At 46.4% G+C, this 24555-nt stretch overlaps 1 protein-coding gene and 1 non-coding gene across 2 annotated transcripts; both read left to right on the top strand.

Annotated features, from left to right (window-relative positions):
- Positions 1–4557: 4557 nt before the first annotated feature.
- LOC110538169 (cyclin-dependent kinase 12) lies at positions 4558–21484 on the top strand. Its single transcript, XM_021624806.2, has 14 exons — positions 4558–6619; positions 9612–10319; positions 10870–11049; positions 11270–11409; positions 11775–11945; positions 12058–12247; positions 14065–14121; positions 14909–15010; positions 15358–15435; positions 16215–16331; positions 16471–16602; positions 16836–17059; positions 17255–17698; positions 19569–21484. The coding sequence occupies exons 1-14, from the start codon at positions 5352–5354 to the stop codon at positions 19991–19993; spliced, it is 4236 nt and encodes a 1411-aa protein (XP_021480481.2). The 5' UTR covers positions 4558–5351; the 3' UTR covers positions 19994–21484.
- LOC118937922 lies at positions 10605–10741 on the top strand. Its single transcript, XR_005035331.1, has one exon. It is a non-coding gene; the product is annotated as a small nucleolar RNA SNORA5 (small nucleolar RNA).
- Positions 21485–24555: the final 3071 nt, after the last annotated feature.

The raw sequence follows: 24555 nt of genomic DNA, 5'->3' as shown, positions 1-24555 counted from the left end.
CTACATCATTGGGCTATTGGATATCAAAACATTAACCTTAAATAACTGTGATATAAAGGAGGACTCTATGCAAGAGCACTTTATTGGTAGTCCTACTGTATGTGCTATTGTGCTGTCGAGTTGTCATTGGAGCCATGTGAGGCCTAGTTTTGGACAGGAGCATAACCTACCTGCGAGTTGTTTTGTACAGTTTTTTTGTGTTATCTTTCATGCAGGATAAAGGGCATAATTAGTTTGCATAAATAATGATTACATACATAATATCATCGCCTTGTGCATATACCTACTTTGTGTGTATACACATAAATGGCCATAATAATGTAGGCATATCTTTATTATAAAATAATGCACTGTGGTGTCCATTATTTCCCATTATAAAACATATATATATAATATATAACTTCAATAGCCATTGACAAAACAATGGACAACATTCTGAAACTGCCAATCCGATGATCGAATGGATACATTGTAACTTTGTTGTTGCTGTTTGGGGAAAGAGCACTTCCGCTTTGGACTGCTTCCAGCTCGCAAGAAACCAATGAAGACACATATACGTGACTTGTCATCCGATGTCATTATAGCGGGAAATGTGTATGTAAACACAGAGTAGAAATCCATACTGAGCCATTGCATTTTAAATAAAGTTGTAGTTCTTTCTGGATTCATATTGTGGACGCACACAGTATAAAGACAATTATTACACATAATGTCTTTATAACGGAAGAAATGTACTTTGGCTATAATTTCCAACGTCGCATGCACATACGTCTAGCTGCTATGACGTCATTTATCCGGGACATGTGCCGCGTTCAAATCAACTGGGAACTCGGAAATCTCTGACTTCCGACTAGTGGTTCAAAACAGCTGGGAAATCGGAAGAAAACTAGCTCTGGCTGGGAAAAACATCGATTTGAACAATCATCCAACTCGGGCCTCTTTCTAGAGCTCTGACTTTCCAACCGGAAGAAAACAAATATCATGATTTGCCTTCAGATTTTTCAGAGTTCCTTGTGGTTTTGAACACAGCAATGGACAAGCGTAGTTGGTCGAGAAATGGCAGGCTGGTCTCATAGAACAGGCGTAACATAGTAAACTAAAAGCCGTTTGATATGGTTACAGAAAGTAAAAACGAAATTAGGGTGGTCAGTCAGGGTGGATATGACAAGAACATCTAGCAACCCAACGTTTGCGTGTTCAAATCTCATCACGGACAACTTTCGAAACTTTAACTACTTGTGTGATCATCCTGTCTGGGTTGGCGCCCCCCCCCCCCCCCCCCCCCCCCCCCCTTGGGTTGTGCCGTGGCGGAGATCTTTGTGGGCTATACTCAGCCTTGTCTCAGGATGGTAAGTTGGTGGTTGAAGATTTCCCTCTAGTGGTGTGGGGGCTGTGCTTTGGCAAAGTGGGTGGGATTATATCCTTCCTGTTTGGCCCTGTCCGGGGGTGTCCTCGGATGGGGCCACAGTGTCTCCTGACCCCTAATGTCTCAGCCTCCAGTATTTATGCTGCAGTAGTTTATGTGTCAGTGGGCTAGGGTCAGTTTGTTATATCTGGAGTACTTCTCCGGTCCTATTCGGTGTCCTGTGTGAATTTAAGTGTGCTCTCTCTAATTCTTTCTTTCTCTCTCTCGGAGGACCTGAGCCCTAGGACCATGCCTCAGGACTACCTGACATGATGACTCCTTGCTGTCCCCAGTCCACCTGGCCGTGCTGCTGCTCCAGTTTCAACTGTTCTGCCTTATTATTATTGGACCATGCTGGTCATTTATGAACATTTGAACATCTTGGCCATGTTCTGTTATAATCTCCACCCGGCACAACCAGAAGAGGACTGGCCACCCCACATAGCCTGGCTCCTCTCTAGGTTTCTTCCTAGGTTTTGGCCTTTCTATGGAGTTTTTCCTAGCCACCGTGCTTCTACACCTGCATTGCTTGCTGTTTGGGGTTTTAGGTTGGGTTTCTGTTTGAGATATCAGCTGATGTACGAAGGGCTATATAAATACATTTGATTTGATACTTACTACTTTTTATTTTTCTTTATTTATTTTATTTCACCTTTATTTAACCAGGTAGGCTAGTTGAGAACAACTTCTCATTTGCAACTGCGACCTGGCCAAGATAAAGCATAGCAATTCGACACATACAACAACACAGTTACACATGGAATAAACAACACATAGTCAATAATACAGTAGAACAAAAGAAAACAAAAAGTCTATATACAGTGAGTGCAAATGAGGTAAGATAAAGGCGTTAAAGGCAATAAATAGGCCATGGTGGTGAAGTAATTACAATATAGCAATTAAACACTGGAATGGTAGATGTGAAGAAGATGAATGTGCAAGTAGAGATACTGGGGTGCAAACGAGCAAGATAAATAAATAAATACTGTATGGGGATGAGGTAGGTAGATAGATGGGCTGTTTACAGATGGGCTATGTACAGGTGCAGTGATCTGTGAGCTGCTCTGACAGCTGGTGCTTAAAGCTAGTGAGGGAGATATGAGTCTCCAGCTTCAGAGATTTTTGCAGTTCGTTCCAGTCATTGGCAGCAGCGAACTGGAAGGAAAGATGACCAAAGGATGAATTGGCTTTGGGGGTGACCAGTGAGATATACCTTCTGGAGCGCGTGCTACGAGTGGGTGCTGCTATGGTGACCAGTGAGCTGAGATAAGGCGTGGCTTTACCTAGCAGAGACTTGTAGATAACCTGTACCCGGTGGGTTTGGCGACGAGTATGAAGCGACGGCCAACCAACGAGAGCGTACAGGTCGTAATGGTGGGTAGTGTTTGGAGCTTTGGTGACAAAACGGATGGCACTGTGATAGACTGCATCCAATTTGCTGAGTAGAGTGTTGGAGGCTATTTTGTAAATGACATCGCCAAAGTCAAGGATCGGTAGGATTGTCAGTTTTACAAGGGTATGTTTGGCAGCATGAGTGAAGGGTGCTTTGTTGCAATATAGGAAGCAAATTCTAGATGTAATTTTGGATTGGAGATGCTTAATGTGAGTCTGGAAGGAGAGTTTACAGTCTAACCAGACACCTAGGTATTTGTAGTTGCCCACGTATTCTAAGTCAGAGCCGTCCAGAGTAGTGATGCTGGACGGGAGAGCAGGTGTGGGCAGTGATCGGTTGAATAGCATGCATTTAGTTTAAGTTTTTTGCTATTTTGCAACTATTTAGCATGTTAGCTAACGCAAAGGTCTAAAACCCAAAGGTTGCGTGTTCGAATCTCAAAACCGACAACTTTAGCATTTTAGCTAATTAGCAACTTTGCAACTACTTACTACATTTGGGGCGGCAGGTAGCCTATTGGTTAGAACATTGGGTCAGTAACCGAAAGGTTGCTAGATTGAATCGCCGAGCTGACAAGGTAAAAATCTGTCATTCTGCCTGAACAAGGCAATAAACCCACTGTTCCTAGGCAAATAAGAAAATAAGAATGAGAATGTAAATAAGAATTTGTTCTTAACTGAAGTGCCTAGTTAAATAAAGGTTCAATAAAAAAGAAAATGTTTTAACTACTTTGAAACTACTTAGCATGTTAGCTAACCCTTCCCCTAAACCGTTAACCCCTAGCCTAGCTAACATTAGACACCTAGCTAACATTAGCCACAACAAATTGGAATTCGTAACATATCATACGCATTGCAAAGTCGTAACATATTGTGAGAATTCTAATTTGTAACAAGTTATACGAATTGTAATTCGTAACATATCATAGAAATGGATGATGGACATCCACAAATTAATAAATACCATACTAAATGTAACGTATCATACTTATTGAGTCCAGTTTGGAAATGGAGGTATCTGTTATCTGTCCATTTGGTTCCACATACAATTATGGATAATTTTTATAACACAAGTCTCTGATGGTGAAGACCGGTCTACGATAACATTAGTGTTGAAAAAATAAGTTAGTAGTAACGCCAATGTTAAATAAATAATATAAACTGTCTAATGTTGAGCACTGCGCTGATTTATTATGGAGCTAAATTAAATAATTATTGAATGTGCGGATACCTCATGGAAGCAATAGTTGGTCTCTGGTTGCCATTTGTGTGATTGTTGGTGTGACACCACTGAGTGATGTGGTTTTTGAGGTGACACCACTGACTAATAAAAATGCATTTGTTTTAAGTCGGTTAGTGTCAGTTTGCTATGTTTTAGGACAGAGAGGTCTCAATATCTGTGCTTACACATCATACATAGCTAGCTGTTTCTCTTTGGTCGGCAGCAGAGGGCTATGGCCACTTTCTGTTCAATTTCTCAATAAAATGAAGACATTACTCTACCCGTATCGTTTTTGTGTTCCGTATTTTGTTGTCAACTTCTGAAGTTGTTTACATTATTTACAAGCTAGCTAATGTAGTTGGAATATAATAACGTTGACATTCATGGAAAGAAAGTTATATTTAATAGGCCCTCTACAGGTGAAACATTGCGTCTCGCCAAGGGCGGAAGGCGGTGCAGCTCCCTGGATAGAGCTTTGGGATAGGCTGTTGCTGAGCTACCATGAAGAATGACAGCCGTCGAGACTTCCGGTTCTAGTCATAGGGCGATAACGATAGGAGCGCAGTTGCAGAATTTATAACAGGAGCCACAATGGCGGTTGTCGTCTCTTGAAAGGGCTGTGGATGTTATTAAATCCACTATCATCGCCCTAAAGATAGGCCTGGTTGATTCCCAGAGCCATTAAAAATAAACTGGAACATCTACTGCACATGAAAATACTATAATTTCTGATCAATATCAAATTAACAAGAGATAAAAATTATATTAAAAGGGACCATGTAAACAGTACCAACCGGGTCAAGTTTTCATTTTGTTCGAGAAACAACATCGGCTGTTAATGACGGCTAACTGTTTGTTTATTGAACTACAAAACCGTAAATCTAAGGAACAATAACCCTAAACTAAGCTTGGCACCGGACAAGGGAAGCTAAAAGAAAAGGGACTTATTTTTTTCTTTCGTTTTTTACCAAACAGCATGCTAGCTACACAGAGCTAGCTAGCCAAATAGAAACGGAGAAGAGCGCACAATGCTCCGATTTATTGTTTGGGCCTTTTCAGCCAGTTTCTCTAACTAGCTAAACGCACAGGCCTTAATTTTAGTGGCGTTTTTTGGCACTAGCAACCTTGATTTTTCTGCTTTGACAAACCATGCTGCCGAACGACTTGGATAATGCGTGAGGACTAAACCTGGGCAGACTATTTTCTATTTGTCGGCTTGCTTAGAACACTGGATCTCATTTTACCGGATTTCGGAGTACTACTCTCCCGTTAATGTATTATCTCGGCTACAGAGGCCCACGCTCGGGAGAGGTTCCGCCGCTGACGTGAGGAATGCCTGGGTCGGATAGACACCATGGGACCAAGAGGAAGCCGGAATCCAACAGTAGCATTGCCCTGCCGCCCCAAACAACGAGTGGTAACAGCGGGCCACACCAGCCCCTGGTCCTGCCTCATACCTCTGCGGGCAACATGACGAGCAAGGACGGTAACCTTCAGTCAAAGTCGTCAGTGCCATCTTCTTCCAAGCGCAAACGGCATAAATCAGCCAAACATGGACGTGAGTCCGAGGTGGCTCAGGGCCCTGGTTTTTCTGCCCTCACCTCCACAGCGCCTCCTTCCGTTAGCGCCGTGAAGCCGCTGGTAGAATATGACGACATAAGTTCCGATTCGGATACTTTTTCGGATCCGCCTGCTGAAAGAGGGTCTGGGGATCGGTTAGAACCTGTCCCAGATTATAGTAAAGGGGATGGGGCCGGGGCTGTTGGTAGAGATGGTCGGGAACATAAGCACCGACACTCTCGCAAAAAGTCGAAGGATCCCAACAAAGTTAGAGACACTGGGGAAGGGGGTCAGAGTACCAAGAAAAAAAGCAGCAAAGACCGTGAGAGAGGGAGCTCTGGGAAAGTCAAGGAGAAGGTGGCCTCCCTGTCCTCTGTAGCATCCCTGTCCTCCGGGTCACGACGTCAGGGTCAGCTGGAGGCTGACTTGGGGCCAAAGCGTGGAGAGTTGCCCCCTTCCTCCCAGGCCCAAACTGCAGCCAGTGTGGGAAGCACCACATCCTCCTCCTCGTCATCTCGCAGCAAGGAGGGTGGTCGCTCCGGGAAGTCTCGCAAGGATAAGCCACAGAAGACAGAGGGACGGGAGGGGCGTGAGGGTCGGGGGGATGCAACCGCCAGCCAGAGCACCTCTGCCTCTCAGAAGGTCCGGACGGAGAGGAGCCAACGCAAGTCCTCAAAGAGCCACAAGTCCAGCCCTAGGGGCAAGGGGCAGCCTTCCTCGAGCAGGGGGAGCCCTCGCCGGAAGGTAACAGCCCCTACACAGTCCCCCAGCCCCCCAAGGAGAGGGGGTAATGGAAGCCCCATGGCCGGTGGTTACAGCCAGGAGGTGGACAGCTACCACCACCAGAGACGCAGGCCGGCCCCACAGAGCCCCAGCCCCTACAGGGAGATGTCCAGGCGGAGCAGGCAGAGGTCGGACAGCCCCTACGCCAGCAGGCAGAGGTCTTCCAGCTATGAGCGAGACGACAGCCCCTACTCCAGGAGACGCTCCATCAGTCCCTATGGTAATCGCAGGTCCTCCAGCGCTAGCCCTGTGTCCCGGTGAGTATTCTAGCTTGGCCCAGGCACCTTCCATTCAGCCTGCCTCATATTAACATTTATGCTAGTAGTGTAATACATACCAAATCGCACTCTATTCCCTTTATTCAGCACTACTTTTGACCAGGCCCCATGAGACTGGTCAAAAGTAGTGGACTACAACGGGAATATGGTGTCATTTGAGACACAAACATGTAACATCTAACATGTAGCTATGGACTACTACTAGCCACCCAATCTGTTGGTTATTCACTCACTGTATGCATGGCATGCACCTCCACACACATAGGCATATTCACCAGTGCTGTCTAACACACACGTGGATTCTCACAAATGCCCAAGGTGCTTTTTTAGAAGCCCAGTAAGGCCGCAAACGTGATATTGAACTGTTGTTGTTCCTATTGGTCATACTGGAACATGGCCAGGCCACTGGAGGAGACACCAGGTCCACTCTGACTGTTTCTACTGTTTGTTTTCTACCCCCTTTTGTTTGTGTTCTAAAGAAGTGCTTGTACTGTGTGTTTGATAAAGTTGCAATATGTAACTTTTTGGGCGACCTGACCAAATTCACATAGACATGTGAGTTATAGATCTGTCATTCTCATTGAAAGTAAGTTTAAGAAGCAGTAGATCTGTTCAATATGCACTATTTCTATGCTTCTTTTTAAGTTTGGTTTTTGCGTCTTTTACTTTCGGTTTAGTACACTAGCTTCAAACAGCTGAAAATACATATTTTGGGTTATAGACAATATTTCACAGCGAGTTTAGTTGGTACAATGATGCATTGCTTGTTTTGTAACAAACTGAAATTAGGAGAACTATTATAATTTTTGCAAGCAGGAAATGGTGGAGATATTTCTGCATATTGTACCTTTTTTAAATCGTAAGTGGTTGAGACAGTGCGTTAGACAGCTGAGGATTGAGCCATGGGTAACAGACGGTACCTGTAGCTTCCTCTCCTGTGCTCCTAGCCTCAGGGTGTTGGAAAGGGAATGGCTAGGCCAGGTTGCAATGTCCTGCACGGGCTACTTAAAACTATGGTCAGGGAAGAGACATTGATTCTATGTTCAGATGTGTCTGTGTGACACGCAGGGCTGTTTCTGCCAGGGAGTTATTGCCTCTTGCCATGTGGTGTAGAGGGGGAAGGGAAACCTATGGAAGTCAGGAAAGGCATCACATTGGGCTCAGACAGGCAAGGCCTGTATGCTCCAGTCTAGGGAAACCCTATGAGGAGCTGTGGTCTTTGGAGCAGGAGAGGGCATGGGTTGGGGGATAGGCTACACTAGCCAGGGTGATGTTAGCTCTCCAGGAACAGGGTTGGAGAGCCTTGGGCTGGCTGTTGACATTCAGCCATTTTTATTTTGTGTTGCATCAGTGAGTGGACCTTGAGCTTCTGTTGGTGGGAGGTGGCATAGCTGTATGATAAAACTAGGCCCTCCATAGTGATTGTTAAAAGTGTCTGCAAAATCTCTGCTGTCAGTAGACTCCATTGAAAAATGCTGGTGAATTATTTTGGTGTAGTCTTTTTATTTCATTTTCTGTTATTTAACCTTTATTTAACTAGGCAAGTCAGTTAAGAACAAATTATTATTTACAATGACGGCCTACCCCAGCCAAACCCTAACCCGGACGACACTGGGCCAATTGTGCGCCGCCCTATGGGACTCCCAATCACGGCCGGTTGTGATACAGCCTGGAATCGAACCAGGGTCCGTAGTGACGCCTCTAGCACTGAGATGCAGTGCCTTAGACCACCGCGCCACTCGGGTGCCATTTAAGCATGTAGCTAACTGTAGGCTATTTGTTTAGTCTAGCTAATTAACTTCAATGTCCCAGTTATTAACTTACAAAAATCACATTTTAGATTTAGTTTGTAGACTTTTATAAGTTTTCATGCTCAGGGACATATTCACTTGCTACTAGTTATTTTTTTCCCTAACCTTCAAACAAATGATGGAATCGGAATGTTGTCTCCACAATTTAAGGGATACTTAATGATTTTCGTCAGTGCCATCTTCTTCCAAGCGCCCTTTATGAGGCCGTCATTGTAAATAAGAATTTGTTCTTAACTGATTTGCCTAGTAAAATTTAAAAAATCATCTACTTCCCCAGAGTCAGATCAACTTGTGGATACCATTTTTATGTCTGCATGCAGTTTGAAGAATGTTGCCAACTAGTGCCAGCAGAATTGCTAACTAGTTAGCATTGTCTCGCAAAACTACCTCTTAACTTCTTTCATACTGGACACAAAGATAAAAATGGTATAGATGAGTTTATCTCACTCTGCCAAAATCCCAAAGTGTAATGGTTATCAAAAGTAGGTATCGTGATGAGGTGTTTTGAATTTATGTCCCTGAGCTATTTGGCCTAATGCCAGAGGAATGTTGAGGTTAACCCACAAGACATTAGACTTCTGGGGGACGTTTGTACACACATTGCTTTAGTCTGAATTTAAAGTAGCCAAAGGTTGTCCCCATGACTGACCTAATTGTATGTTTGTATGCTGACTAAGGGAATGGGAAGTGTAACTTCTATGGAAGGAGACATAACTCCTATGTGTAAACGCAGTCAGTGTGCTATCTTAGCAAATAGCGCTACCTCTCTGAACTTGCCTCTAACTGAGCTTGGACCAGGGTCCTGCCTCGCCAACACACGTGAGCGCCAGTTGACCACTTACGAACCAGTTGAGTGACAGAAAAGGATCCAATTCGATAGCACAATTGGTGAAATGTCAAGCTAGCTGTGGAGTGAGCTTGCCGCATGGCCTTATCTCATTATATAAACATAACACACGTTCCGTAGTTATCAATTGCAGTGACGTGCCATTTGTTGTTTTTATTAACACCTTAATACACAAGTGCACAATGCCCCAGTAATGTCAAATGGCCTCCCTTCTAGTTCCTCTTTCTTGGTGCTCACTCCCAACTTAGAGAGAGAACTTGCAGCTGAACAAGGAATTCTTGTTTTCCTAACATCTTCCCTCCTCTCTCTCCAGGCGCTCAGTTCGCTCCCGGAGTCGTTCGCCGCCTTTCTCCTCTTCCCGTCGCTCCTCCTCTCGCTCTCGCAACAAGAAGCATTCGTCCTCTGCCGGGGGGGGCGGGTCTCACAGCAGCCGGCCCACCAGCCGCTCCCCACCCTCTTCCCGCCTGCCACTTAACTCCAGCCTGGGGGCGGAGCTTAGCCGGAGGAAGAAGGAGCGCCAGGCTGCGGTGGCTGCAGCTCGTCCCCCCTCCCCTCCACCTTCCTCACGCAAGACCAAAGGGTCCACCTCACGCCCCCCTAAAGCTGAGCCCGAGAGAGTACCTGAGAGAGACTCTGTCCAAGCCACGGACCTCCAGCCTCCACCCATTGCACCCCAGCCCCAGGACACTCTTGTTGGTGAAGAACACGGCTCTGCATCTCCACCCTCCATCTTCTCATCTCCTGCTCCCCCTCTGCCCCCCGGTCAAACGACCCCACTACCTCCACCTCCTCTGCCCTCCACCCCTGTTGCCCAACTTCAGCCACCTACACCCCAGGGCCAGACTGAGTCCAGCCTCGCACCCTCCACAGCCCTCTCCTCCTCCTCATTGTCGTCTCCCCAGTCCAAATCTCCTGCCCCCATGCCCACACGCAGCCCTGCCCGTTTGACACCCATCCACAAGACCTCCACTCTGCCCCCCCTGCCTTTACCACCCATGCTAGTGGGAGACTGCCAGGACAGGTAAGCCATGAAACGCGCATACACACACACCTCTCCTCTCCCCAGTTCTGTTGCTTGGCAAACGTGTAGCCATCAACAGAACAGTCATTAGGTCTTTACTGTAGGCTCAGGTTTCACCCAACAGTCAGTCTCTCTGAAACACACACCTGCCTGCAGTACAGTACTGGAATTCTGAACAGACTAACTGAATGCTCTGTAGGCGATGCTTTAGCTGCCATTAGATCACAAGTATGTCAAGTAGTAAAAACAGGCCTACAGGGGACTTAAAAATGATCACTAACTCCTTGCAGCCTTGTCAAATTCAGTGCTTCCTCTACAATGGACTGCACTGGCCAAAATGGCTGCCAAAGTGAAACTGTATTTCATGGGCCCCACATCCCTTTGTCATGGTAGTTTGGGATACATTTGTGTTACAGACATATAAGGAAAAGAAAATCCAAACTCACTAGAGAAGCGATGATGCGGTGGAGTCATGACATGCTCTTTTTCTCTCCTTCCTTCTTTACCTTTGATCTCTCGCTCTCACTTTTCCTCTCTCTCCCTCCATCAGTCCGAAGAAGTCCACTCCTCCTCAGAGGTCTTCCAGGAAGGAGAAAGAGGTGCGGAATCGGCCGTCTCTGATCGACCTCCCGCTGCCCCCCACGCTGGCCGGAGGAGAGCCCTCGCCCCCTCAGTCCCCCGTCTACAGAGCTCCACCTCCGCCCCAGTCCGCTCTCAAGAAGAGACCAAAGTGAGTCCCTATCTGCTCAACCGAACCCACCCTTCTTATCAATCCCCCCTAACCACCTATCTACACTCCTCTTTTCCACAGCCCTCCTCTCCCATCGCAGCCTATTTCCTTTCAACAAAAATAAAAAATAAGCATAAGATGGTACAAAGTTATCATCAAGGGCTTATTCCGCGAGGTAAAACATTTCCTAATAGCAAGTCTCCTCGGCTCTCCTGTCTAGGTTTTGCTGTCCACGCTATGGCGAACGCAAACAGACACAGAGCGACTGGGGCAAACGCTGCGTGGACAAGTTTGACATCATCGGCATTATCGGGGAGGGCACCTACGGCCAGGTGTACAAGGCCAAGGACAAAGACACCGGTGAGAGCCCCGTGTGCCGCCCTTTCACTGTGTTTGGTTGTTCTTGAGAGCGGCACAAATGATCACCGCGCCTGCGGTATGTGTGTATGCTATGGGGTGTTGTGACTGATCTCGCCTCCCCATGTCCCCTTTGCTCTAGCCTCTCTGTGTGTGTCTTTCAGAGGAGTTTGAAATTAAGCAGGAGACACATTTCCATTGGGCGTCTGTGTACATTGGGCAAATGTGTGTTATTTAGCACATTTATTAAACTTTTGATCTGGACAATCAACAGAGTTGGAACCATAAAGCAGACATTTTCATCCCACCCCCTACAGTGGACAATGACGTAATCTGTAATGTTCATGTTGTTCCACCTGCCCTCCAAGGTGAGCTGGTGGCTCTGAAGAAGGTGCGTCTAGACAATGAGAAGGAGGGCTTCCCCATCACGGCCATCCGAGAGATCAAGATCCTCCGCCAGCTCAACCACCGCAGCGTGGTCAACATGAAGGAGATCGTCACAGACAAACAGGACGCACTGGACTTCAAGAAGGACAAAGGTGTGTGGAAAGGGTGTGTGTGTGTGTGTGTGGGGGGGGTTTGTGCTTGGTGTATGTCTGTGCCTGTATGCGTGTGAATGCACATCCTCCTTACCCCTGCCTGTCCCGTCAGGTGCCTTCTACCTGGTGTTTGAGTACATGGATCATGACCTGATGGGTCTGCTGGAGTCGGGGCTGTGTCAGTTCTCCCAGGAACACGTGAGGAGCTTCATGAGACAGCTGATGGAGGGCCTGGACTACTGCCACAAGAAGAACTTCCTGCACAGAGACATCAAGTGCTCCAACATACTGCTCAACAACAGGTACTAGTGTAGCATGGTAATGTCACTGTACCAAAACGTCATGATACTTATGATACCAACATTTTAACATACTGTAGTAGAGTTTCGTATGATACTACTGAATCTTTCGGCCCTACCGATCTAAAGAACCTGCCAGTGCCTGTTAAAAAATGTTTATAAAGTCAGTTGAATTGAAGCATCAGCCACTGGTCTCTTGTTTGCACAGGTCCAATGCCACTTCACTTTCATGCTCATATCACGAATGGCAGCTATAATCAGCCAGCCTCATCCCCTGCCAGCCCTCACTCACCTGCTTCTCTCAGCATCCCCTCCCAGCCCTCACTCACCTGCTTCTCTCAGCATCCCCTGCCAGCCCTCACTCACCTGCTTCTCTCAGCATACCCTCCCAGCCCTCACTCACCTGCTTCTCTCAGCATCCCCTGCCAGCCCTCACTCACCTGCTTCTCTCAGCATACCCTCCCAGCCCTCACTCACCTGCTTCTCTCAGCATCCCCTGCCAGCCCTCACTCACCTGCTTCTCTCAGCATCCCCTGCCAGCCCTCACTCACCTGCTTCTCTCAGCATCCCCTCCCAGCCCTCACTCACCTGCTTCTCTCAGCATCCCCTGCCAGCCCTCACTCACCTGCTTCTCTCAGCATCCCCTCCCAGCCCTCACTCACCTGCTTCTCTCAGCATCCCCTCCCAGCCCTCACTCACCTGCTTCTCTCAGCATCCCCTCTTCATGTACATCTATTCCTCCATTAGTTTTTTAAATATAATTTATCCGTGATGGCGAGTGGGGGTGCAGACCCTGATAAGTCTCCTGTTAGATTTGTACATTTTGTTACATTGGAGCAGCGCACAGTTCGAGCAATGTTGATACATTGTATAATTTCATCGCCTGTTCTAACCAAGAACACAGGCCAGTCTGAGGGGACTTTGCAAGTTCACTGTCACACAGCCCCTGAATGTCAGAGGGGGGAAATGGACAAGGGTCTGCTACTCATGAGATGTGCTTCAAAGCTAGATTCATATATGCCTAATGTAAGCCTAAACTATATAAAAAATATATATTTCTCTAAATTCAAAATTCTGTTTGGTTCCTAACGTTTTAAAAGTTGGGAGCAGTGTGTGTGTTTGTGGGAGAGAGAGAGGTGTGTGTGAGAGGGAGACTGAGAGAGCGTGTGGGGGGGGGGGTGTCTGTGTTAACTGAAGAGAAAGGTGTCGTGCAGTGTTTTTCCCCTTACTGCTACAATAAAAATAAAAAAAACATTTTATTTTACCTTTATTTAACTAGGCAGGTCAGTTAAGAACAAGTTCTTATTTTCAATGATGGTCTAGGAACAGTGGGTTAACTGTTCAGCCTCGCGCTTCAACGCTCTTAGTTGTCGTGGAAATTGACCCACTACTGCTGTTTACTTTGTGCATCTACGTCATCTCGCTGAGTCTACCTTTTAATGTAAGCAGTTCCCCAAGGAGGGAAAAGCATAGCTTTGCCGGTCCCTGCTATAAACAATTGACACACTAACCTAGAATGTTATGGTAATGGCAACGGTAGTAGTTTGTGTGGTTTGAGTAGTGAGCACAGGGAGTTGTTTGAAATGATTGTTGTCGCTATAGTAGGATTGGGATTTCCCTTTTGATTGGTCCTGTTGTCAATGTGCAACGTTCTACCATGGGAATTCAAATGCTCTTTCCTCTGCCTCGCTGTTGTGATTTGAATTATTCACTTCTGTAGTTAGGGTTGTGTAAGGTAACAGCTGTAGAATGTAATACGTTGTCTTGTTATGGAGTTTGATTCTCTGTCTCTAACTTCTTTTATCTCTCTCCTTGTGCAGTGGTCAGATCAAACTGGCTGACTTTGGTTTGGCCCGCCTCTACAACTCAGAGGAAAGGTGAGACTTGGATTTCTTGCTTTGGCGCAACGATGACATCATCATAAAGTCAGAGGTCCTTCCTGCTCCTGGTTCAGTCCTTTTAAACTGTGACCCTCACACGGGCCTTTTCTCATTTAGGAAAAATCCCGTCCTTCACCCTCTCCTATGTCCTCTCTCTTCTGTGACCCGGAAACCGATAAGTGGTCAAGGAAATGTCAATTTGTTAGTAGGTGACCGGAACAGTCCTTCCTTGATGGCCACCTTTCATGAGGATTGTCATGTGTATCCTACCGGAGTCCTTCACGGAAGAGTTTTGATATCTGCCACACCCCCTTTGAATCCGCTTTTGTTTTTTTGGAGGAGAAAAGCATGCACACAAACAATATGCTGCTTATCGTTTTATCTATATCTATTTTTATCACGTTACTCATTTGGGATCCACCCCTGTAAACCTAATTTGCCCGATGATCCGCGAGTGGAGGAGTCTCATTTCATACAAGCACATTTACATCCACGTTCCCTCGCCTCTCCTCGATTACCTTTTTCAAAAGAAGGCGAGAGAGGACGTGGGAGTTGAGCAAATCCAAATGAGAAAAGGCCTCTTGTTGCCATTGTGGTCTGAATGAAAACATCTATCTATTCCAGTGAATCCCCACTAGGTGGTGCTGTGTCCTGTATAAAGAGGTTCTGCCTCCATCAGCCCATTGTTGAGAGATTAATTATGGGTGTTTGGGCACTGGAGAGCATAGTAAAGGTACTGTATCTGTGTGTTATATCTGAATGTCCCCTTCCCTGCTCCCTCCAGTCGACCCTACACTAATAAAGTAATCACGCTATGGTACCGCCCCCCTGAGCTCCTCCTGGGAGAGGAGAGGTACTCTCCAGCCATCGACGTCTGGAGCTGCGGGTTAGTACACACTCACCTTGCCCACACACACTCACCCACACACGGATTCTGTACATGCCCAAGAACACTCATTCCCTGTGCAGGTTTATTGGTGCACAAAAATTTCATTCACACATATATTCTCCAATCGAACAAGCTCTACGTAGGAGAACAGATTGTACTTACCTTATTTTTCCACATGGTGTCACCATAAAACTGCTATATCATTTTGACTGACGTAGTCAGTAAACCTGATGATTGGCAGATAATTATCACTCTTAACAAATCCTAACTCAAGATTTGTGAATGCTTTTTAAAAATTGTTATATGTGAGTGGCCAACATTGTCCACTGACTGTTTGTGCACAGGTGTATTCTGGGAGAACTGTTCACCAAGAAGCCCATCTTCCAGGCCAATCAGGAGCTGCTGCAGTTAGAGTTGATCAGGTATGCTGCTATTGCCCCCTGCTGCCTGGAAGACTGCATCTCCACATTACAATCCTGTCTGACATGGCAACCTATTTCTTATATAGCAGCCATACTCAACAGGCAGACCGCAGTCCAGACCCAGAATGGGGTCAATATGGACCGCGGGTCCTGACTTTCTTGTTTTTGGAACTAGGGCTTTCAACCTACTGCGTTTGAGTGCAATTTCTACATTTGGAAGTGCATGGGCAGGTTCCCTCTTATGTCATTCACTGACAGATCTTAAAGAGCTGTTTTTAACTTGTCAGAAATGTCCAGTTGATGTCCGCTAGATAGGTAAGGTGACCAGCTACTTAAATCTTGTAGTTATCATGGCCAAATTATGTGCCCAGGGGTCTCGACCCACATTGGTCCCCCATTTGAGATTTTGTTGAGTCACTCGGGTATCATTTGAACAAAACAGAAAAGGCAAAATGAGTAGAATTGCAGGCAATTAGCTTATTAAAAGTATGTTCTCTCATACAAGAGGGGAGTGAACCATTTTGGGTCATACGGGTTGCGAGGTTGGGGGTTGTTACTACGGTGATAAATGACTTCCCATCCGGACCTTTGCCGCCTTGGATATTTGTGTGACTGGACCTTCTCAAATAGGAGTTCAATACCCCTGCTATATATTGCACTACTTTTGAACAGAGCTCTAAGGGCCTTGGTCAAAAGCATTGCACTATATAGGGAATGGGTGCCATCTGGGATAGGGCCCATGTTTACCACAGCTCTAACTCTCTCCCTCTCTGTCTCAGTCGTCTGTGTGGGAGCCCGTGTCCCGCTGCCTGGCCTGACGTCATCAAGCTGCCCTACTTCAACACCATGAAGCCCAAGAAACAGTACCGCCGACGGCTACGCGAGGAGTTTGCCTTGTACGCAACATGACATACATACACACCATGGGATTTTCTTGTCCTTTCATCAATCTGATTGTTGTGGCAGTACATCAGTTGTCGATGCTATTTGTTTGACTCGCGCTCTCAAATTTGTCTCTCTCGCACTCTCTGTCAGTCTGCCTGCTCAGGCTCTGGACCTGCTGGACCGCATGCTGACCCTTGACCCTGCGCGGCGCTGCACGGCCGAACAGGCCCTCAATAGTGACTTCCTGTGTAATGTGGAGCCCAGCAAGATGTCCCCGCCCAAGTGAGGACCTCGTCTTTGCACTTTCCTTTCCTGGGCCCATTACATCTAGAGAACAACCTCTAACTATCCAACACCATACTCCCAACACCCCTATTGCTTTCTTTCTGTCACACCAACACCCCTCTCGATTTCTTTCCCATACACCTAACTTTGCCTCTCTTTCTGTTTCTCTCCCTCATGCTTTCATCACCCCTTTTTTGCTTCTGTCTCTCTCTCTCTCTCTCTCTCTCCAGTCTCCCTCACTGGCAGGACTGCCACGAGCTGTGGAGTAAGAAACGGAGGCGCCAGCGTCAGAGCGGGCAGCCCGAGGATGTGCCTGTGCCCAAAGTGCCCCGTAAGGACCCCTCAGGGGCTTCCAGTGGAGAGAACAGCCGGCCCCAAGCCAGCCCAGCTGGAGCCCCGCCCCCTCCGCCCGGAAGACCACCCTCCTCAGCCATCTCAGCCAATGAGCTAGCAGGTCAGGCCGACACAGTAGTCACAGTTCGCTACGATAGAAGAACAAACCCTTATCCAAATGTCTCCTTGGTTAGATAGTGGCTGCACAGGCAGATGAGGGTTGTTGAAAGTCTATAATGTGAACACATGTTGTCTCCATACACTCTCAGCAGGCTGCTGTCTACAGTATGTGTGACCATTGTCTCTCTCCCATCAGGCCTGGGTGCTGCGGCGGAGCAGCTGAACCAGACAGAGCTGGCTGTACTGTTGAACCTGCTGCAGAGACAGACAGACCTCAGCCTGCCTCAGATGGCCCAGCTCCTCAACGTCTCCTCCAACCCAGAGAGCCAGCAGCAGCTAGAGACCCTTAGCCAGTCCCTGTCTGCCCTGACCGAGGCCTCCCATCACCGGGGGGCCTCAGAGGATCAGGGTCCGGCTAGGTCCCAGCCCCCCGAACCTCCCCCAGAGCCTCAGGAGCCCTCCCCGCACCACAGCGAGCCGCCCCTCAGCCAGGACGACCAGACCAACCTCCTGGCCCTCCTATTGGGCCAGCTCATTAAGCCGCAGGCCGGGGGGGCTGAGCAAGGCGACGAGAGCAATGGCGTCCAATCAGAGGAGGCTGTGACTCGTGGTTCGTCTGCCTCCACTGCTGATCGCAAGGGCAAGTCTGGGTTCAGTCTCTAGGGGGAGGGGCAGAGAGCACTGGGTCAGGGGGATCTCACAGGGGACTGGTGGACGAGGGGGAGGAGACTGGGCGGAGGGTGACGCCCCGTCATAGCTTCCCTGTCATGGTGCGGATCTTGTCATCAATTATTTTTCTGCTTACCATAAAGCAGTTGTAAATTCCTTTATAAACGAGCTGATGAGATGAAAGATCTTAACTAAATGGCAAATCGGAAGAAAGATTCCACGGTTACTTTAAATATATTTTGAGGAAGATGAGTTTTATGTTGTCTAGACCCACCTCTTCTCAACAACAGTTACACACCCCTACCCACCTTTTGTCTGTCTCACCTGTCTCCCACTTCAAAGGCTACTTTCACCCACTCAGTCACACATAGGTGGAAACATACCATACATGAAGTTGGCAAGTTCTCAAGATGTCTGACCAGGGAGTGGCTTCGGATGGCCCAGGTCACATGGACTGGGCTTTGGGCACAAGGACTTTTGTCATTGGTGTGAATGTAAACTAAGAGAAGGTTTGTAGTTTTACAGCGTTAGAAAGACAATGGTTCACATTGCACTCTTCCCTTTCACTCCTGCCTCTGTCACCCTGTTTTCTTTTCCCATTCCCTCTTTCTCTCTCTCATTTCTCCATTTGTTAAAGCAGGTTTCTTGGATTGTTCTTCCTTCCATAAAAATATATTGATTTAAAACCAGTCTGTAATGTCAACATTTTTATGAAGAAAGTCTAATAAATTATCAAGCAAAAATAAATGTTTTGAACCTTAGACTTCACCTGCATGTCTTTCATTTAACTTTTATTTAAATCACACATTGTACATTTTATTTTTGTGTGTTTTTTACATTAGACCTCGGAAATCATCCAACGCTAGTAAAGCGTTCTCTGTCGACTGTATCCGTAGGCACCCTACTGTAGTCACTTAAAGCAACAACCCTGTTGCCTAGGAAACAACTGTAGCAGCAGTGTTGCCCGGTAGCCATGACAGCAGACTGAGAAGGCATCTCGCTCTGTCTCAGCTTTATGCACCCCCCCCCCACCCCCAAACGTCAGGTTTGACCCCTCCCTATCCATAATAACCCATGCTCGTATTGTTGTTGAAATATAACTTGAGTGTCTGTCAGGGTTGAACAAACTCTAAGGTGAGAATCCCCTTCTACTATGTAAAGCGCTTTGGGTGTCTCGAAAAGCGCTATATACGTCCAATCAATTATTATTATTATGAACACCCCCCCCATGTCCTGCGTCTTTCTTTTGTTGTTCACATACGTGTGTGTGAATAAATGTTATGTTGATTATTTAGGCCGCCATGAGGTCTTTTGATATTCCATCGTCTCTCAACATTACAACTTGTCTGTCAACATTCAAAAATGTTACTTAAGGATTTTATAACATACCAGTCACCAGGAACCAAGAGGGGAGAAATAACGTAGGTGGCACACCTCCAGACTAATTTAGAGAATGAACATTTATCATAATCACAATTGTGGTATTAAGTAGCAGTATCAACCCATGACAACTACACGTATTACTCGTCCAATTAAAACAGTAGCCTATTGAAAATATTTGTCCACCTGAAACTACTTTGTTGAGTGGATGGTGAGCATCCTGGTAGGAATGGTACATGATCTCCCTCTGCTGGCCAAGGTGGGAAATACAGCTGTACGTTGTCTAGACCCCACTCACAAACACTTACCTGGTTCTCTGGGATGTTTCACTAAAGGGAATTGAATAAAAATGTGTCTGTAGTGTAGATGGCACAAATGTCCAGGTGAAATCTCACTGTAACTGTGTGCTTTGTGTTTCTTGTAAATATCTGATTGACTGTCTTTTCTCTGACTTCCCTCAGACTGTGCAGTCACCAAGCGGAAGCAGCAGATCGGAACAAATCAGGTCCCTCCATCCTCTGAGCGACGTCCCCCCTCTCCGCCTGGCCCTCCACCCTCAGCCCTCCTCCCCCCTGGCCAGCAGCAGCCCAGCTCTGAACCCCAGCCCGGGCCCGGTCAGGACATTAGTCCTGCGGTGGCAGCCGCCCTGCTGCAGCTCATTTCCCAGCAGGACCCAGAGGCTGGGGCCCCCCAGCGCAGCAGGGACCACTCCCCCGCCGTGGGCACCCCTGTCCGGGGACAGCCACCCCCTGCCTGGACGACTGACTCCCCTAAACCATCTCCTGCCAGAGAGCCTCCTACTAGCATGGAATCTGCTGCCTCTGCTATCCCAGCACAGTTCCCCAAGGACCAGGACCTCCGCTTTGCCCACAGGACCGCTCGCTGATCCTGGGTGGGCCTGTTTAGAGACCTGGGGTACAGTGGGCCGACCTACAGGAACAGGAGCCAGGGACACCTACAGTACTGATAATGATGATACTATAGACCAGTCTCTCTAGGTGGGAACAGAAGAGCAGCTCACCTGAGCAGGTTGTGTATATTGGAAGATGTGAGGTAGATGGCTGCGAGATTGTTAGTCTGGAGGAAAGAGCAGGTCTTTGGGTCAGGATGTTATTGTGAAGATGGACGGTGTCGGGTTTGGCTAAAGGACAAACTAAGCCCCACTCTAGACAGACAGTCGGGGATTGGGTCGTGGTGAGGTGCTAGACCTGGAGGTGGGACAAACTTCCACACCCTTCAATCACTAACACTGCCCCTCCTGGACCACATGACTTGTTGAAGAAGTTGGATCCTAACGAGTTCCACACATGGAATGTGATCAGCTGTGATTTTCTTTTGTTTAATTTGCAACTCAAATGATTGTTATGTCTACTGCAGTGCCCTCTAACGATGAGGCTATCAGTGGGTTTTTGAGTCTGGTGTCCTCACTCCTCGTCATCTGCAGTTGAATGGGTGGGGGTTGGTGTCTGCTACGTATGACACCGGTGGAACAAAGAACATGTCTGAAATGTAGAGGTGGTTAACTGGGGGGGGTACAGATGGAAAACACTGGGATTGAGAGTTGGTTAACTACCCAGTCTCATCTCGCTAGCTGGCTCCTGACTTTTGACCTTGTGCCTCCTTTGTGACCTTAACAAACCCTGAATGATCTTTGCCCGCAGGGAAGTGTTGGGTTGTTTCTCATGTTCTGGAAGGCACATTAACAAGAGAAGGCATGGCTCAAAATTCATTAGCATACCTTGTGTGTCCTTGGCCAAATGTACTGTAAAATAAGGTATTGGGTCTCAGTCCTATCTCCCCTTCTTGTCTCTCTCGCTCAATCCATGTATGTCAGCCTCAGTTAGCTTTCCCATGTAGAAATGAACGTGTTCATTCTCGAACGTTCTCTCTCTAGTAAACAGGTACATGTGCCTCTCTAACCCTAGTACTCCCTCTGCTACACACTGACAGAAAACACAAACTCTGACACTGTGTCATTAACTGCTCTACTATACTCACTAGTCTTTCATTGACCCTCTGGTCACAGCTAGCAAGCCGGTCGCCCAACCCCGTAGCAACTGGACACCTATAGACCTACACACACTCACACACCTCTCCAAAGCTTTCCCTGACGATCTCTGATAGCCTTGTTATCTTTTGCCTCCCTGCCTAACTCTGTGCAGCAAATATGTTTTTTGTGTGATTATTTTCTACTTTAAAGACAAAGTTACATGTTAAAAAGATGGTCCATGGTTTTGTTTCCTTTTGTTTTGGGAAGGGAGAAATTGAGAAGAGATCTGACTTTGGGTTTCATGTGACCATGTGACTGTAAGAGATGATATTTTGTAATATGTGTTTTCTCGGTTCAATTTATTAAAGGAAATCATGTGACCAGAAAGTTTTAAAAAGTGATGTGCTTTATTCTCTTGTCATGTACACAGAGTATACCAAACATCAGCTCTGACAAATTGAAAACCCTAGTCATTCGCTACCCCATTACCTGCAGTATTAGACTTAAAACGAATCATCCAGAGATCATACACTGTTTACCAGGGGGCAAGGCTACCGACGTTAAGGCTAATCTGAAGATGGGGCTGGCTAAAACTGGCAGGTATAGAGATATTGTTATCCACGTCGGCACCAACGATGTTAGGATGAAACAGTCAAAGGTCACCAGGCGCAACATACTGTAGCTTCAGCGTGTAAATCAGCTAGAAAGATGTCGGCATCGAGTAATTGTCTCTGGCCCCCTCTTAGTTAGGGGGAGTGATGAGCTCTACAGCAGAGTCTCACAACTCAATCGCTGGTTGAAAACTGTTTTCTGCCCCTCCCAAAATATAGAATTTGTTGATAATTGGCCCTCTTTCTGGGACTCACCCACAAACAGGACCAAGCCTGGCCTGTTGAGGAGTGACGGACTCCATCCTAGCTGAAGGGGTGCTCTCATCTTATCTACCAACATAGACAGGGCTCTAACTCCTCTAGCTCCACAATGAAATAGGGTGCAGGCCAGGCAGCAGGCTGTTAGCCAGTCTGCCAGCTTAGTGGAGTCTGCCACTAGCACAGTCAGTGTCGTCAGCTCAGCTATCCCCATTGAGACTGTGTCTGTGCCTCGACCTAGATTGGGCAAAACTAAACATGGGGGGGGGGGGTTCGCCTTAGCAATCTCATTAGAATAAAGACCTCCATTCCTGCCAATATTGAAAGAGATTGTGATATTTCACATCTCAAAATAGGGCTACTTAATGTTAGATCCCTCACTTCAAAGGCAGTTCAAAGTCAATGAACTAATCACTGATCATAATCTTGATGTGATAGTCCTGACTGAAACATGGCTTAAGCCTGATGGATTTACTGTGTTAAATGAGGCCTCACCTCCTGGTTACACTAGTGACCATATCCCCCGTGCATCCCGCAAAGGTGGAGGTGTTGCTAACATTTACGATAACAAAACAAACAAAAAAATGCGTCTTTTGAGCTTCTAGTCATGAAATCTATGCAGCCTACTCAATCACTTTTTATAGCTACTGTTTACAGGCTTCCTGGGCCAAACACAGCGTTCCTCACTGAGTTCCCTGAATTCCTATCGGACCTTGTAGTCATAGCAGATAATATTCTAATTTTTGGTGATTTTAATATTCACATGGAAAAGTCCACAGACCCACTCCAAAAGGCTTTCGGAACCATCATCAATTCAGTGGGTTTTATCCAACATGTCTCTGGACCTACTCACTACCACAGTCATACTCTGGACCTAGTTTTGTCCCATGGAATAAATGTTGTGGATCTTAATAATTTTCCTCATAATCCTGGACTATCGGACCACCATTTTATTACATTTGCAATCGCAACAAATAATCTGCTCAGACCCCAACCAAGGAGCATCAAAAGTCATGCTATAAATTCTCAGACAACCCAAAGATTCCTTGATGCCCTTCCAGACTCCCTTTGCTTACCCAAGGACGTCAGAGGGCAAAAATCAGTTAACCACCTAACTGAGGAACTCAATTTAACCTTGTGCAATACCCTAGATGCAGTTGCACCCCTAAAAACAAAACAATTTGTCATAAGAAACTTGCTCCCTGGTATACAGAAAATACCTGAGCTCTGAAGCAAGCTTCCAGAAAATTGGAACGGAAACGGCGCCACACCAAACTGGAAGTCTTCCGACTAGCTTGGAAAGACCGTACCGTCCAGTATCGAAGAGCCCTTACTGCTGCTCGGTCATCCTATTTTTCCAACTTAATTGAGGAAAATAAGAACAATCCAAAATGTATATTTGATACTGTCGCAAAGCTAACTAAAAAGCAGCATTCCCCAAGAGAGGATGGCTTTCACTTCAGCAGTAATAAATTAATGAACTTCTTTGAGAAAAAGATCATGATCATTAGAAAACAAATTATGGACTCCTCTTTAAATCTGCATATTCCTCCAAAGCTCAGTTGTCCTGAGTCTGCACAACTCTGCCAGGACCTAGGATCAAGAGAGACACAAGTGTTTCAGTACTATATCTCTTGACACAATGATGAAAATAATCATGGCCTCTAAACCTTCAAGCTGCATACTGGACCTTATTCCAACTAAACTACTGAAAGAGCTGCTTCCTGTGCTTGGCCCTCTTATGTTGAACATAATAAATGGCTCTCTATCCACCGGATGTGTACCAAACTCGCTAAAAGTGGCAGTAATAAAGCCTCTCTTGAAAAAGCCAAACCTTGACCCAGAAAAAAAAAAAAAACTATCGGCCTATATCAAATCTTCGATTCCTCTCTAAAATTTTAGAAAAAGCTGTTGCGCAGCAACTCACTGCCTTCCTGAAGACAAACAATGTATAGGAAATGCTTCAGTCTGGTTTTAGACCCCATCATAGCACTGAGACTGCACTTGTGAAGGTGGTAAATTACCTTTTAATGGCGTCAGACCGAGGCTCTGCATCTGTCCTCGTGCTCCTAGACCTTAGTGCTGCTTTGATACCATCGATCACCACATTCTTTTGGAGAGATTGGAAACCCAAATTGGTCTACAAGGACAAGTTCTGGCCTGGTTTTCGGTGTTCGGTGTTCCTCAATGTTCCGTTTTAGGACCACTATTGTTTTCACTATATATTTTACCTCTTGGGGATGTCATTCAAAAACATAATGTTAACTTTCACTGCTATGCGGATGACACACAGCTGTACATTTCAATGAAACATGGTGAAGCCCCAAAATTGCCCTCGCTAGAAGCCTGTGTTTCAGACATAAGGAAGTGGATGGCTGCAAACGTTCTACTTTTAAACTGTTGAATCTGACAATTAATCTTGATGGTTGTACAGTTGTCTCAAATAAAACTGTGAAGGACCTCTGCGTTACTCTGGACCCTGATCTCTCTTTTGACGAACATTTCAAGACTGTTTCAAGGACAGCTTTTTTCCATCTACGTAACATTGCAAAAATCAGAAACTTTCTGTCTGAAAATTATGCAGAAAAA

Source organism: Oncorhynchus mykiss, chromosome 12 (assembly GCF_013265735.2).
Source record: "Oncorhynchus mykiss isolate Arlee chromosome 12, USDA_OmykA_1.1, whole genome shotgun sequence".
Taxonomy (NCBI): domain Eukaryota; kingdom Metazoa; phylum Chordata; class Actinopteri; order Salmoniformes; family Salmonidae; genus Oncorhynchus; species Oncorhynchus mykiss.
This window is presented reverse-complemented; position numbering and strand designations above follow the sequence as displayed.